This window comes from Ictidomys tridecemlineatus, chromosome 10 (assembly GCF_052094955.1).
Source record: "Ictidomys tridecemlineatus isolate mIctTri1 chromosome 10, mIctTri1.hap1, whole genome shotgun sequence".
Taxonomy (NCBI): domain Eukaryota; kingdom Metazoa; phylum Chordata; class Mammalia; order Rodentia; family Sciuridae; genus Ictidomys; species Ictidomys tridecemlineatus.
Window position 1 is genome coordinate 66,607,008 of NC_135486.1, and position 17,756 is coordinate 66,624,763.

Sequence of the window (17,756 nt, forward strand, 5' to 3'; positions counted from 1 at the left end):
AACAAGCATGCTAGAATATTAAAGGGAAAATACCACATTTTGGCTACAAAACACTATCATTACTACTAACTTTGTATGCGGTTAAGGAATAGATACTGCCTGGCTCAGCAAGTCATGACTCCTAGTACCCTTTCAAGTACCCCTGTGTATCTTCTATGTTTTCTTTTTTTTTTTGTAATATAATTCAGATTTTTCTGCATATTTATGTTTATATTGTTGTATTATATGTTGGGAGCATAATAATGACTGCTAGGAAAGGTTATATTAAGAAATAATCAGATTCAAGTGACATCTATGTTCTGATTGCCAGTAGCTGCTTCTGATGATGAATGGATGAGTTGCCATTATTGTAAACCCCCATTAGCTAAACTATAAGGAAATTAAAGGGCCACTGCTTTCTTTACTTGTTTTTTCCCCATTTGGGACCAGACATCTAAGGATTAGTACTTTCAGAAGCTAAGGATAAGGAATTTCAAAAGCAACTGCATGAGACTGCCTGCCCCATGCCACCCACCACAGTCTGGAGTTCCAGGAGAGCTATCACCCCTGGGGTTCTTATTCACCAAAGCATGGCTCCACAGCCCAATATTAGGGTATATATATAGGCCACCAAACTGGGATAGTGCCACTTATATCAAGGGACAACAATAATGACCTGGTAAGATGTCATCAAGGTCCCTGTGGGCCTGGCTGTGTACCAAAGGTTTCTCTACTAGGGTTGCTAACAGATATCCTCTTACTGAGGTAACAGAGAGTCTTCTTACATGGGTTGCCTATCTCTTGTTTCTCCTACTAATAGCTAGCTTCTTAGGATTACCCTCTCACTAGTCATATAATCTAATACCTCCATATTCTCACATTCTACCTTATAAGCATCTCAGCCAACCCCCCACCATCAGAAACTGTGAACCTTTATGCAAACCTATTGACTATATGATAGAAGATAACCGAACTCATCATTTCTGATTATACTGACAAAACTGAATGTAAAAATAGAAGCTAACTGATATATGGCTGCACAGGGGTACATTCAGTGCTGTAATATTGATGTCTCCTTTAAAAGTGGGTTTTTGGTAACCTGTAGGGACACTGTAAGACAATAGGGCAGAAGCTATAATATCTCACATCTACACTATAAGAGAGGAAGACACATGGACATCATGAGAAAACAAGGGAGGAAAGTGCCCCAAATGAAGCAAGATTCTACAACAAGAGAATCCATAGATAGTAAGTAGGTGAAATGTCAGAGAAGGAGTTCAGAATAAACAAAATTAAAATGATTGGGGAATTAAAGAACAAACTGAGTAGATATAGGCACTTCAACAAAGAGATAAGAGAACAAATTCAGGTGACCATCAATTACACAGAGGTAAGAGAGCAATTGCAGATTGCAAGAGATTGCTTCAAGAAAGAGATTATGGGGAAAAAAAGCCCCAGAAACCCTCAAAACAAATAATAAGCCAATTAAAAAACTCAATAGAGGCTGGGGTGTATGGCTCAGCAGTAGAGTGCTCATCTCGCTCTTGTGAGGTGCTGGGTTCAATACTCCACAAAATGATAGCATCACCAACAGACTAGGTCACTTGGAAGATGGGACCTCAGATAAGACAAAATATACAATCTTGAAAATAAAGTTGACCTCACAGTGAAGATGGTAAGAAACCATGAGCAGAACATCCAAGAATTATGGGATACCATCAAAAGACCAAATTTAAAATTTATTGGGATAGAAGAAGATTCAGAAATTTAAATCGAGGGAATGTATAATCTCTTCAAGGAAATAATATCAGAAAATTTTCCAAGCATGAAGAATGAATTGGAAAATCAAATACAAGAGGCCTATGATTACAACAGATTTACACCAAGACACATTATAATGAAAATGCCTAACATACAGAATAAGGATAGAATTTTAAAGGCTGTAAGAGATAAAAATCAGATTATGTTAAAGGGAAGACCAATTTAGATCTCAGCAGATTTTTCAACTCAGGCTCTCAAAGCCAGGAGATCCTGGAACAACATATACCAAACTCTTAAAGAAAATGGATGCCAACCAAGAATCTTACATCCAGCAAAATTAAGCTTCAGATTTGATAATGAAATAAATACCTTCCATGATAAACAAAAGCTAAAAGAATTTATAGCAAGAAAGCCTGCACTACAGAACATTTTTGACAAAACTATTCCACAAGGAGGAAATGAAAAACAACAATGAAATTCCGCAAAGGGAAGAACTACAATAAAGGAAAATCCAACCTTAATAAAGAGAAACCAAGTCAAGCTAAATACCAAAAATAAACAAAAATGACCGGTAATACAAATCATGTCTCAGTAATAACCCTAAATGTTAGTGGCCTAAACTCACCAACCAAAAGTCATAGGCTGGTAGATTGGATTTTTTAAAAAGACCCAACAATATGCTGCCTTCAAGAGATTCATAGGAAAAGATGCCCACAGACTGAAGGTGAAAGGTTGGAATTTATTTATCTATTTGTTTATTTATAACATTTAAATGGTCTACAAAAGCAAGCAGGGGTTTCCATTTTCATATTAAATAAAGTAAACTTCAAGCCAAAGTGAATCAAAAGGGATAAAGACAGAGTTCATACTGCTTAAGGGAACCATACATCAAAAAGACAGAACAGTTATAAATGTATATGCCCCAAACAATGGAGCATCTATGTTCATCAGTCAAACTCTTCTCAAGTTCAAGAGTCAGATAGACCACAATAATTCTGGGTGACTTTAACAGACCTCTTTCACCACTAGATAGATCTTCCAAACAAAAGCTAAACAAAAAAACTATAGAACTCAACAATACAATCAATAACTTAGACTTAACTGACATATATAGAGTATATTATCCATCAATGAGCAAATATACTTTCTTAGCAGCACATGGATCCTTCTCTAAAATAGACCATATATTATGCCACAAAGCAAATCTTAGTAAATACAAAAAAGTTGAGATATTACCCTACATTCTATCAGGCCACAATGGAATGAAATTAGAAATCAATGATAAAATAAGAAATAAAATCCACTCCAATACCTGGAGACTAAATAATATGCTATTGAATGAACAATGGGTTGCAAAAGACATCAAGGAGGAAATTAAAAGATTTTTAGAGGACTGGGGATGTGGCTCAAGTGGTAGCGTGAGGCACTGGGTTTGATCCTCAGCACCACATAAAAAATAAATAAGTGAAATAAAGGTATGCTGTCCATCTACAACTAATAAATAAATATAAAAAATTATTCAGGTAAATGAGAACACTGATATAACATCGAAATCTCTGGGACTCTAAGAGGAAAGTTCATTGCATGCAGTTCATTCCTTCAAAGAAGGAAATATTACATCTCAATGCTCTAGAAAAAGAAGAACAAATCAACCCCCAAAGCAGTAGGGGACAGGGAATAATTAAAATCAGAGCTGAAATCAATGAATTTGAAAAAAAAGGAGCAATTGAAAAAATTGATAAAACAAAAAGTTGGTTCTTTCAAAACAAATAAAATTGATAAACCATTAGCCATGCTAACAAAGAGAAGGAGAGAAAAAACTCAGATTACTAATTTCCTTGAAGAAAAAGAAAATATTACGACGTATACTACAGAAATACAGAAGACAATTAGAAATTATTTTGAAAATTTGTACTCCAATAAAATAGAAAATATTGAAGGCATTGACAAATTTCTAGAGGAATATGATATGCCCAAATCAGGATGATATACACGATTTAAACAGATCAATATCAAGCAAGGAAATAGAGGGTGCCATCAGAAGCCTATCAACCAAGAAAAGCCCAGGACCAGATGGATACACAACTGAGTTCTACAAGATCTTCAAAGAACTAACACCAGTACTTCTCAAACTATTTCATGAGATATAAGAGGGAATACTTCCAAACACATTCTATGAGGCCAATATCACCCTGACTCCAAAACCAGACAAGGACACATTAAAGAAAGAAAACTTCAGACCAATATCTCTAATGAATATAGATGCAAAAATTCTCAATAAAATTCTGGTAAATCGAATACAAAAACATATCAAAAAAATAGTACACCGGGACCAAGTGGGGTTATCCCAGGGATGCAAAGTTAGTTCAACATACGGAAATCAATAAATGTAATTCATCACATCAATAGACCCAAAGATAAAAATCATATGATCATCTCAATAGATCCTGAGAAAGCATTTGATAAAATACAGCATTCCTTCATGTTCAAAATGCTAGAAAAACTAGGGATAACAGGAACATATCTCAACATCGTAAAGGCTATCTATGCTAAGCCCCAGGCCAACATCACTCTAAATGGAGAAAAATTGAAAGCATTCCCTCTAAAAACTGGAACAAGCCAGGGATGCCCTCTGGGCAACTTGGTGACACCCTGTCTCAAGAATATATCACAGTAGGGGCTGGGATTGTGGAGTGCTTGCCTAGCACGTGCAAGAACCTGGGTTCAATATTCAGCACCACATAAAAATAAAGGGGGGCTGGGGTTGTGGCTCAGCGGTAGAGCGCTCGCCTCACATGTGTGAGACCCTGTGTTCGATCCTCAGCACCACATAAAAAAATAAATAAGTGAAATAAAGGTATTGTTTCCAATTACAACTAACTAAATAAATATTTTAAAAAATAAAATAAATAAATAAAGGTATTGTGTTCAAATACAACTAAAAAATATTTTAAAAAGAATATCACAGTGAATTTCATCTTTATGTATAATTATAATGCACTAATTTAAAGAAATAGAAGAAAAATCACTAGAAGAAAGGAAAGGGAACAGGAGGAGGGAAGAGAGAAGGGAAAGGAAAAGTAGTAGGGACTGAATTGGAGTAAATTATATTCTGTTCTTGTCTAATTATGTCACGATGAACCCTAATATTATGTATAACTAAAACGAGGTAATAAAAAAGAAAATAAGAAGGACTGGGGATGTAGCTCAGTGGTGGAGTGCTTACCTAGTACACACAAAACCCTGGATTCAATCCTCAGTAAAATGAATGAAACCAGTTGGTTCTTTGAAGAGGTTAATGAAAAGTTCATTTAGCTACATTGAGAAAGACTTAGATTATTAAAATCAAATGAAGATGGGAACATCGCTTCTGATTCTATAGAAATAAAAATGAGTATAATGGAATACTATAAACAAGTGTATCCAACAAGTTGGTTAACAGATGAAATGGAAAAATTTTTAGAAAGGCAAAACTGAAGACAATCATTAGGAAATAGTAAATTTTAATAAACCTGTAATTCACAAGGAGATTTAATCAGTAATCCCAACATTTTAAAAACTGAGGAACTACCTCAATAAAGGTCAGATATGGGAAAATCCCCAGCTAAATCGTAATGTTGATAGATGGAAAATTTTACATGTAAGATCAGAAGAAAGGTAAGAAAGCCCGCTCCTCCCTTTCTGGTTTAATATGCTACATAGGCATAGCAATTAGACAAAAAGCAAATAGAGATCAAAAGTTGGAGGATGAAGTAAAATCTCTTTTCATAGATTCTAAAGATCACACACACACATACACACACACGCACACACAGAGTTAAAACTAATGATTTCTGTAAAGTTGTAGGATACAAAGTCAATATTTGAAATTCAGCATTATTTTTATATACTAATAATGACCAATTCAAAAAGGAAATTAAGAAAACAATCCTATTTATATTAGCATCAAAAAGAATGTATACTTAGGAATAATCCAAGAAGGAAAAATACTGAAAACTACAAAACATGAATAAAGATAAATCAAATACAAAAACAGGAGGCAAGAGAGGCAGGGAGGAGGGAAGCCATCCACTGTTCCCAGATTGGAAGTCTGTAAACCTGGGGAAATCTACAGATTCAGTGCAACCTCTATCAAAATCCCATGAGATCTTTTTTCTTTTATTGCACAAATATGAAAAAAAAAATCCTGAAATTTATATGGTATCTCATGGGACCCCCAAACAGACAAAACAATCTTGAAACAGAAGAACAGTGTTGGAGAACTCACATGTTGTGATTCTTAAAAAATACTACAAAGCAATGGTAATAGACATTGTGGTACTGTCCTAAAGGCAGATGTATAGACCAAGGGAACAAAATATAGAACTCCAAAATAAAACCTTCCACACACAGTCAGATGTCCTCAACAAGGAGACCAAGAATAGACAGGAGACGGAGAGTCTCTCCAAGTTTTGGAAAAACCTGATATGTACAGGCAGAAGAATGAAGTTGGACTCTTCCTCATAGGACAACACAAAAATACAACTGAAGCTGAGTGTGGTGGTACACACCTGAAATCCCAGCTATTTGGGGGATTAAGGCAGGAGGATAGCAATCCCAAGGCCAGCTTGGGAAATTTAGTGAAGTCCTGCATTAATAAAATATAAAAAACAGTTGGGCATAGTGATGCATGCCTATAATGTCAGCTACTCAGGAAGCTGAGCTGGAGAATGGCAAGTTTGAAACCAGCCCAAGCAACTTAGGGAGAATTTGTTTCAAAATAAAATAAAAAGGTCTGGATATGCACCTCAGTGGTAGAGGCCCAGTGTTCAATCCCCGGTACCATGGGGGTATGGGGAAAAAAAAAACACTCTAAAAGGGTTAAAGACTTAAATGTAAGACTTAAAACTTCTAGGAGAACACATGGGTGGAATTCTTCATTACACTGGATTTGGCAATGATTTATTGAATATGATACCAAAAGCAACGTCAACTAAAGCAAATTAGACAAATAGGACTACATCAGTATTTAAAAATTTTGTACTAAAGGACATTATGAACAGAGTGAAAAGACACTACAGAATGGGAGAAAATATTTGCAAAACTCACATATGATAAGGGATTTATATCCATAATACATAAAGAACTAAGATTCAACAACAACAAACCAAGTATAGACAAAGGACTTGAACAGACATTTCTCAAAAAAAATCCACAAATTGTCAAATAAGTATATGAAAATATGTTCAGCATCACCTAGTCTTGGGGAAATGCAAATTAAAAAAAAAACCGTGAGATACTACACCTCTACCCATTAAGGGGGCTAAATCAAAAACAACAAAAATTTTAAAAGTGTTAAGATGTTGGCCAGAACCTATGACTGTGGAAATAGACTTTTTTCCCTTAGTATTGGTGATTGAAGCCCATAGGTGCTCTACCATTGAGCTACATCCCCAGTCCTTTTTATATTTGTTTTGAGATAGGGTCTTGCTAAATTGTGCAGGTTGGCCTTGAACTTGCCATCCTCCTTCCTCAGCTGCCCAACAGGCTGTGATCATAGGTGTGTACCACCATCCCCAAAGGGAACAGACTTAAAAAAAATAGACAAGTGGGCTGGGAATGTGGCTCAGGAAGTAGCATGCTCGTCTGGCATGCGTGCAGCCCGGGGTTCGATCCTCAGCACCACATACCAACAAAGAAGTTGTGTCCGCCGAGAACTAAAAAATAAATATTAAAAATTCTCTCTCTTTAAAAAAAAAAATTAGACAAGTGCTGCCGGGTGTGGTGGTGCATGCTTGCAATCCCAGCAGCTTGGGAGGCTGAGGCAGGAGAATTATAAGTTCAAATTCAGCCTTAGCAACTTAGTGAGGCCCTAAGCAACTTAGTAAGGCCCTAAGCAACTCAGTGAGACCCTGTATCTAAATAAAGTACACAAAGCGGTTGGGATGTAACTCAGTGGTTAAGTTGTTTGTATGTGGTCCTGAGGATCGATCCCCGGCCGCAAGCACGCCAGATGAGCGCGCTACCGCTTGAGCCACATCCCCAGGTACAAAAAAAAAAAAAAAAAAAAAATAGACCATTGCTTTCCAAACACAGGGATAAATTTAATAAAATGTGAGAATGACAGTTTTTCCAAGAATGGTGCTCTGGCTTCCCTCCACAAGTAAAGTGTAACAGCTAACAGCAGGCAGGCCTTTTGGGTATATTTCAAGTCAATGAAAATTCTAAGTTACTCCAAGAAAGGAAACTACTTTAAAACATTATTTCACGCTTGTCTGAAGGATCCCTAATTCATTCATTTAATGAATATGTACTATGACCACTGTGCATTTCATAGAAATACTTAATGTGGGTAAGTGAATATGGTAGTTCTTAGAAGACAGTTAATCTAGTTCTTGCAAGTTAAAGCAGGACAGCTTAAGTGTAATTTAGGCATTTCAGTTCTTGCCAAATTTTATTACTGACTATTAATAGCTGGATTTGGCTTCCTGTGCTTCTTTCAATAAGAGGCCTGGAGAGGGCTGGGGATGTGGCTCAAGCGGTAGCGCGCTCATCTGGCGTGCATGCGGCCGGGGTTCGATCCTCAGGACCACATACAAACAACGATGTTGTGTCCGCCAATAACTAAAAAATAAATATTAAAAAAATTCTCTCTCTCTCTCTCTCTCTCTCTCTCTCTCCCCCCCCATCACTCTCTCTTTAAAAAAAAAAAAAAAAAGAGGCCTGGAGACCCATCCAAGGGCTGTCCAAAGATGGTTATGTGATATTTAGCTACTACAATGCTGATTTCAGATCTCTACTTGTGGGATTTTCTCTTCTTCTTTTTTCCTCCATTTTTAAAATGAACTTTAAAATTTTTTAGAAATTGCATCTGGGGAAAACAATAAATTCCCTCCCTGCAATTAGGCAGATGAAAGACAGAAATAAAGCAAAGGGGGAAATGAAGACAACATGACAAAGCAGATTAAATGATCAAAAGTAGTGATTTATAGATGATTAGCAATCGAGTCCCCTTTTTTCCCTTTTTTGGTTGAGGTGCGTAATCCCATTTAAACCAGAGTCTCCCACTTGCAAGCATAGCCTTTGCTATCTGGCCTTTCCTGGCAGACACTTTCCTCCCTGTTTTTCACACTCTGTGTATCTTATGAAGCTCCACAAACTGGGTCACTTCATCCAAGTGAGGCCACCACTTATACAGAAACCTCTCTGCAATGATTCTCAGCCAGGGTGTGACCCTCGCTTCGCCCCTGGCTGCCTTTTCCATGAGCTCTTCCAATTCCTCCTGGGCCAGGTAGCAGCAGCTGTCAACTTCATCGGGATCTGGGTGGATGGTCACATTCTTCTTCACTAAGAGAAAGTAGCAGATCTCATGTTCTCCCCAAATTTGATCTGATTTTGCTTTGTAATAATATCTTGTCATAAACACTATGTCCTCTGTAGAAAGCTGTGGCAGAAATTGATGCAATATTAATAACATTAGCATAAAATACAGTGTACAGGAAAAAGGAGAAAATAAACACATTTTTTACCTCAGAGGAGATAAACAAATTCTGTTGGTAATTGATTATTATCCAAACCTTAATTTTAAATGATTTTTTTTCTTTAAGGGGAGATTGCAAACTTTATTGGCACTAACACAAAAATAAAATTGATTCAAGAAATAGCAGATCACTTTGAAAATGCACAATTTTTATGCAGATGTATGCATTATGCATTTTATGCAGATTTATGGATGCATACTACCTTTTAAAATTGCCTTGGAGACCTAGGAATGGCTATAAAACAGCTGACACAGATGGGAAAAGGTTGTAGACTCCCTGAAAAGTCAGTTATCCTTAGCAGATGTGATCTTTCTTAGGTTTTTTCCTTAATGTCATGATGATGGACAAATACCAGGTCCAGATTTGGGACATATATGGCATGAATATTCTTTCCTTCCAAAAAATGATGATGATGTAATCAGTGGCACTTTGGTGTGTCAAGGATTTCTGCTGAACACTCTACAGGTGTGGTCTTGTTTATAACCATTGGTTGTCTCAGTAGACATTGGTTTGATTGCTCTGGAACAGCTGGAGAGCTGTTGCTCAGGCCTATTCCTGTCCCCTGCTGTCATGAGATATGCCCTTCTCATTTGAAACTATGTCATCTGTGATGGGTATGTCTAAGTCCAGGGGCCTAAGACTCCCTGTGTATTCACTTGGAAACTGTTCCTAAGGAGCAATGGTCCTTGTATCTACCGTGTTAACACAGTACCAGAAGTGCAAAGACTGCTAGTGGTCTACACTGTTAATGAACTTCAGAGGTTCAGTCCATGATCAGCCAACTCTATTGCCCTGGCCAAGATGAGCTGTAGCATCATGGCTAAAAGCATGGCGAAGGAAAGCTGCTCACCCTGTGGTAGCCAGGGAGCAGAGAGAACTAACTAAAGTTTTGTGGACTCAAATCTGAATAATAATCTGACTTTGGTTTCCTTGGTGTAACAAATGTATCTCCGTCCTATTTTGAAGGATCAACTCCTTCAAAAAAGCCAATGAAAACTGGCCATCCTCTCTCACCTACTGGCTTTACAGATAAAGTTAACAAATGGGTAATGGACAGTCACGGCTGATCCTGGACATTCCTTTTAGCGTACACTGCAATTTCTTCTTCAATTTTTTAATAGAAAACCAGATTCCTGAACCATCCCAACCCTGCCCAGAACAAACCAATGTGCTATGACCCTGTCCTCTGCAATAGCACCATTGCCAGGCAAGGGCACAGATCCAGTTCCTGGGACAGCACAGTTGTTACTGGGCAGATATTCGTACCTCTCCTGGGGAATTCCCAGCTCAGCCTGCAGGCGTCTCAGGGCTGCCCTCTTCACTCCCAAGGCGTCCTTTTCTTCCAGTTCTGCAGGGTTGTATAATGGGTGACTACAACAGGAGTCAGTAAAATGCCCTGGAAAAAACATACAAGGGAAACATCCCTCTTACTTTATTCAAATATATTAAATACAAATACAGACTCCTTGGGTAAAATTGTCATTATCTGTCATCATCAGCCTGGCAGGTGGGAAGTGCAGGTTTGCTATGGTGCTCAGGGCAGAGCCTGTGTCCCTGCTGCCAAGGGGTGAGGGTTTGGGTGAGGTGCCTCTGGGTGACTACTTGTGGAGCTGTTCCTAAGACTCAGCCTTGGCTGCCTGCTGCAGGTGCTCACCCACATGCCCTGTTGCACTTTCCAAGTCAGTCTCAGGACCAGAAGCAGTTCTTGGGCAGATTTATGTCCCACAATGGATCTGAAATCCCATTTGAGAGAAGAAGAGATGAGCGCATGTGTGTATGGCATCAGTGGATTTAGAGTCTCGCTGGGGAAGTAAAGGGCATATGTGGGAGTGTTGGGCTTGGGACACACCACCTCGAAATATGATGGCAGGAACAGGAGATTGGGAAATGCCACACCAAAATTGCTGCTTTGGACTCCAAACTGAGAAAACCTGGAAAAGAGCAAGTGGAGGAAGGGGCTTGCTCTGAACTTGCCCTATCTGACCAGAGACTATGAAAACAACATTATACATCTTCTCCCTGGGAAGTCAGTAAGATGCCATGCAAAGATCCACCAGCAGAAATTGGAGGGGCTCCCCACCCAGATAGCTTTTTCACAGGTGGCACCTATTCTGACAGTTCCTCCTTGAGATTTTCTATTACCTGGGAAACTTTTATATTTGCATCACAAGGTAATCTTTATTCCCCATATTATTTCTTCCTTTACTCTTCCATAACTTGTCGCACTTCCCTCCAGAAGTCCCTGCCCCTATTCTTTTCTGTAGCTCAGGATAATTTATGAATGTCATCATCTGCTATCCTCGCTTCTAAAGGGATATTCTTACATTTGTCATGATCTTAGGAAGTATAGAAAAATTCAGTCTTAAGACTTGGATGGTAGGATGATATTTCTATCATTATCTTCTTTTTTAAATATTTGTTTTTTAGCTTTAGGTGGACACAATATCTTTATTTTATTTTTGTGTGGTGCTGAGGATCGAACCCAGTGCCTTACACATGCCAGGCAAGTGTGCTACCACTTGAGCCATATCCCCAGCCCTCATTATCTTCTTAATTTTATGTTTAAATATTATTTATTTTAGTTCCCCAATACCTTAGACGGATAAGTTCTTCTGGATTTAAATAGCTTTATACTGCCAGAAAAAAAAAATCCCAACTAGAAAAAACCCAGGCCACTGAAGAAATACCAGACTGGTAAGTATGAGTCTGCAGTTTCCCCCTAAAATGTCATCTGGCTGTGCAGATAATTCATGTCTCGGAATCTGCCAGGTCAGATTACATGGAAAGTTTCTGTTAAGTCATAGGTTCAACTGAGTGGACTTACCAGGAAAAGTCAGCTTGATGTCTGATCGCGTCTGAATCGGACTTTCTTCTCTGTATTGAACAAAACCACACTGAAGGCTCTGTGCAGCAGCCCTGGGAGGACAAGCCCAAGACTGTGAGTGAACACGGGGAGTCCTTGCAATAGTCATCGGTTCTGTCCTCAGTCTGCGTCTTGTCTGAAAAATCTGTATTTGACCTTTGAGTCCCTACTCAAGGACATGCAGTTGTCTAAATTGACATTTTGAAACATTTAGGTAATTCAACTTGTTTGACAAAGTGAAACTCAAAGTAAAAGTTTAGGCTTGTCAGAGAAGACCAGAGCTGGATGGTAGTTCAATCAGGAAAACCAGATTTTATTCACAACTATTGCAGTAGGGGAAAAGAGACCTTAGAGTAGCTCTGGTATCAACTCTGAAATCAGCACTGGCAGGAGGGAATTTGTCCCTAAGGAGCAAAATGGAGGAAGGCCGAAGGAAAATTTCTAGGAGGGTATGTCTGGGGCAAGAGGCATTCCAATTAGGTCTACAGGATTAATGTGGTTCTTTCCCAAGACCTGGGTGATCAGACATCACCTGAGGATGGTGTGGCATGAGGACCTGAGCAGATACAGAGGGTGGGAGTCTCTCTGAACCAAGTTAGCAGGATTCTTGCTTGAGCTGGGTTTTACAAGGGGAGCGCACAGTTGTCTGGGAGGCTCGGACTCTGCTGACACTTAGGCTGAGCAGAGACTCTTTGTCAAGGTGGGTGCCTCAGAATCTTTTCCCAAAAAGAGAAGCGGTGAAAGGACAAGGTGCCCATATGGCCTCCTTATGCAAAAAGCCCAGATTCGCCTGCCTCTCCATCTCTCTCAGGTGGGAAAAATGAGAAAATCTTGCAAAATTAACAAAAAAACATGTGGCGCCACCTTTCTTGATGTTCTCGTTCAGATGGCAGCTCCTCTTGGTATCCTCCCCAAGGACCTTGTCATCTTCATCAACCACAACAAGCATTTCCTTTAGGCGTTGTAGTTGATGTTCACTGAGCCAATCGGGATGGACTTCAGACATAGCTGCGAGCTGGAGCCAGCCTGAAATGGGTGCATGACATTTCCTCTTGTGCAGAGGATCATATCTAATTTTTGCTATTTGTTACCAAACACCTCAGGATTTATCATACAGTATTGAAGTAGAACTATTGTTAGATATAAGAGGGGTATGGTGTTTATAATTTAGTGTCTTTCTGAATAGGAAATCTTGGAAAGAAATATATATACAAATATCATACATATAGATATGTAACATGTTATATATGATATACATTATATATATTTGTCATGTATATAAATCATATATAATATATATATTATATATATCATGCATATATAATATATGTGTGATTATTATGTATACATAATATATATGTATATGTATGATATGTGTGTGTGTATATGTGTGTGTGTGTATATAAAAGATATTCCCTAGGGGTCCTTCAATGAAGATTCAAACAACAAACAAACCCCCACAAAAGAAATAAGTGCAAGTTCAGATAACATTATTTGTAGTGTTTTTTGGGAAAAGGAATCAGGATTGGAACAGATGTGGCGATTTCGCCACCTTTTAGAAAAGCTGCATTGACCTGAGTCTCATGCATCCTCTTCAGAGCCAGATAGATCCCCACATAACAACTTCCCCAGATCATATTTTCAGTACCATTTATTTTCACCAAAATCTTTTCATTATCCCTTCCTACTTTTTAATGAATTGCAATTGCCTCTGTCCCTTGTCATTATTCTATTATTATTTTCAGCAATCCATTCATCCTCTTAGTAAAAAGGCTGCTTGACTAGACATGTGGACTGGGGACAGAACACAAATATAGAGAGAACAAGTGCTGAATAGGTACAAAATTTGATCAATAGGCAAAAGAATCCCCTTGAGAAAAAGTATACGCACTAACCGTTCGTGGAAGTTTGAGACTCCTGGGTGTCAGGTGTGGAGCTGAGCACTCAGATTGAACCAGGGTCTTTTATACCTTTGAGGTGTGTGGAAAGATGCCATGAAGATGATCTCAAAGATTTGTATTCCAAACATGAAACCATACCCTGACCTTTCTCTGCTTCTGTCTGTCCATCAGACTTCTGCGTATTCATGATACACACCTTCTTTTGAAAATTTTTATTCAACCTGTAAACCAATGTTCCAGGTGTCACTCATTTGTTTAACAGGCCAGATCATACCATCTCCACTGCCTTGGAATGTAACAAACCATTTCCGTTGTTCAATGACTTGCTTTGTAAATCAGATGATCATAGAAAATAATTTTGATTCAACTTCACCTTTTTTAGTGTATTTTTTTAAAGAAATCTTTTTAGTTGTCGATAGACCTTTATTTTATTGATTTATATGTGGTCTTGAGAATCGAACCCAGTGCCTCACACATACTAGGCAAGTGCTCTGCCACTGAGCCACAACTCTAGCCCATTGCATTTGGTTTTTAAATTTAGGAGAAGTTATGTTCTGTTGCATGGTATGTTGATGTTTGCGTAAGGTGGCATTTCAAATAGATATGGAAAAGGTAATTATTTAAGTATTGATGGGATATCTGGCTTGCTTTTTTAAAGGAATAAAGTTACTTTCTTACTTCTCCATATGAATTTAAAATGTGTGCTTAGTTTGCTCTTCTTTTTTCTAGTTTCTTTTTTTTTATTTATTTTTTAGTTTTCGGCAGACACAACATCTTTGTTTGTATGTGGTGCTGAGGATCGAACCCGGGCCGCACACATGCCAGGCGAGCGCGCTACCGCTTGAGCCACATCTCCAGCCCCTAGTTTCTTAATGTGTAAACTTTTGTTATTGATTTGACTTCTTCTTCTTTCCTTTCTTCTTTTCTTTCTTTTTTTGATATAGGCATTTGTAGCTATAACTTTCTCCTAAACACCATGTACCAGTTATGTTGTGGGCATTTTTCTTCCTGCTTGGTTAAGGGCTGGGGATACAGGTCAGTGATAAAGTACTTGCATAGCATGTGTGAGGTCCTAGGTTAGATCCCCAGCACTAAATAAATGAACAAATAAATATTTGGTTGATTTCTGTTGAGAGCCACAGCCAAAGGGGCCCCAGCAAACTTCCAGCTGCCAGCAAGCTTCAGACTGCCAGCTGATGATTGGCTCACAGTGGCCCCAGCAACATCTAGCTGATTGGCTCCTCTGCGGTGATGTTCATTGGGCTGTTTCCCTGCCCTTCAGACTGCCAGCTGATGATTGGCTCACAGCAGCCCCAGCAACATCTAGCTGATTGGCTCGTCCACGGAGCTGCTCATTGGGGGACTTCTTTGGCTCCGCCCACGCGACCCAGCCAATCGGCCTCAAGAGTAGGAGGATTGTGGGAGGTGGTGAGGTTGGTGTGAGGAGAGGCTTGTGGAAGCCGGTGGTGGCAGTTGGGCTCTGAGGGTTTTTCCCTGGAGCTGTTTTGTTTGGCTGTTTGTAGTTCTAAAAATAAAGTTAGTTTCTTTTTGACAAGTGGCTCCTGATTTGTGCCAAGCCAGACTTCGGCAGATTTCCTTTGTGATTTTCTTTGAATTGTGAATTATTTGGTAGTGTGCATTTAATTTTCAAATATTCCTGGATTTTCCAAATGTCCTTCTTTTGTTGATTTTTAATTTTATTTCACTGCAGTCAGAGAATATATTTTGTATGGTTTAGATCATTTTAAATTTATTGAGATTTGTACATGGCCAACTATACCCTAGGGAGTATACTATATGTGCTTGAGAGGAATATGTATTTTGTTGTCTCTGGTTGGAGTGCTTCATAGATGTCAATCAGGCCAACTGATCATAGACTATATTCTTGCTGATTTTCAGTTTAGTTATTGTGTCCATTATTGATCATAGATACTGAAGTCTCTATTATTGATGAATTGTATATTTTTCCCTTCAATTCTGTTAGTTTTTGCTATACACAATTTTGAAGCTCTTTCATACATAAGTATATGCTTGGAATTCTTAATTCTTCCTGATCAATTAGCCCTTCTCTCAATATAAAATTTCTTTCTTTGCTTCTAGTAATGTATTTTGTCCCAAGTCTGTTTTATTCATTATTAATATATGACTCTACTTTTTTTTTCTGGGTACTGGTCTCATGGTGTATCTTTTTCCAGTCTTTTATTTTCAATCTATTTGTGTTTTTGAAACTACGGTGTGTTTCTTGTAGAGAGAATATAATTGAATTTTTAATCCAGTTTCTAATGACAATTTCTGACTTGATTTGAATATTTAATCCATTCACACTGAATATCATTATTCTTTTTTCATATTAGCATGTTTTATTAATTCACCTTAGTGTCATTATTGAACTAGATGAATTTACACCTGCCTTTAAAATTTTTTTTTTCTTTACTTGTAGATGAACACAATACCTTTATTTTATTTATTTATTTTTATGTGGTGTTGAGGATTGAACCCAGGGCCTCATACATGCAAGGCAAGCGCTGTGCCACTGAGCCACAATCCCAGCCCACAACTGCCATTTTTTAATTTGTGGGGTTTTTTTTGTCTGTAAGTTTTGTTTTCGATCCATTTATCTTCCTTTACAACCTCCTTTATAGTAAATATGTATTTTCTACTGTATCATTTTCTTCTTGTGTTTATATTTTGTGAGAAATTTTCTTAGTGGTGCCTTAGGCATTACAACATGAATCTGAACTTTTCACATTTTACTTTAGAGTAAAACTAGCTTAATTCTAGCAAAATATAGACCTAAGCCACAAGACAGCTCCACTCTCCCCTCTGTTGTGCTGCTATTAGGCCTATATATGTACTAAACTCAGCAGTACAGCACTGTAATATTCTCTTAAATCCACTTCAATCAGCCATTCCACTAAAATTACTTTTAATGTGCTCTGTGAGTTTATTCCAGCGGACCTAGAATTCACCTAAGCTGATTGGCTGCAGTTCTAACTTGTCATTTTTGTAAAAGGCATAACATGAATTTATAGTCTTGATTTGTGTCCATGGGTCTAAGAAATCTTAGGGTGGTTTCTCCCACTTTGTCAGCATTGCTTACTGATAACAGCGAGATAGATCATTTGTATATAGTCCCAGTGGGACTCAGAGGGTTGAGCTGTTGGGACTGGTTATGTGATAGAAATGGCTCCCAAGGCTCTGGACCACTTGCTGTGAGGAAATCGGATTTAGTGACAAAGCTGCAGTTGTTAAAAGACTGTCACTTTGTTTTTAGTGTCTTGAAAATTGTTGTCACTATAGTTTTCTTTTTTTTATTCCAAAGCTATTAAGTGCAATTTTTGTAATATTTATTTATCTATTGGTACTAGGGTTGAAAACCAGGGGTGCCACTGAGCTACATCCCCAGCCTTTCTAATTTTTATTTTGAGACAGGGTCTCACTAAATTGTGAAGTTGGCTTTTAACATGCAATTCTCTTGCCTCAGTTCCCCACTCGCTGGGATTACAGGCATGTGCCCTTGTGTCCGGCTATAATTTTCTTTAGATCCAATTTTCTTCATTTTGCACATACTATTGGGAAAAGGGCAATACAAAAAAAGATGATGAAGGAAGGAAAGGTCCAGGAGCGGGAGAGAAACAGAGAGGAAGCTATACGAGAGCCGGATAGTGTGGGTATCCATAGCACCACTCATCCACTTTCCAATCTCTTCCTTGTCAACTTTTATTCACACGC

General features: G+C 38.3%; 1 protein-coding gene across 1 annotated transcript; it reads right to left on the reverse strand.

The window, feature by feature from the left end:
- Positions 1-8,683: 8,683 nt before the first annotated feature.
- Idi2 (isopentenyl-diphosphate delta isomerase 2) lies at positions 8,684-13,129 on the reverse strand. Its single transcript, XM_005320403.5, is given in 5 exon segments — positions 8,684-9,153; positions 10,510-10,656; positions 12,085-12,123; positions 12,126-12,176; positions 12,988-13,129. Coding segments are annotated over 5 exon segments (687 nt in total). The 3' UTR covers positions 8,684-8,845.
- Positions 13,130-17,756: the final 4,627 nt, after the last annotated feature.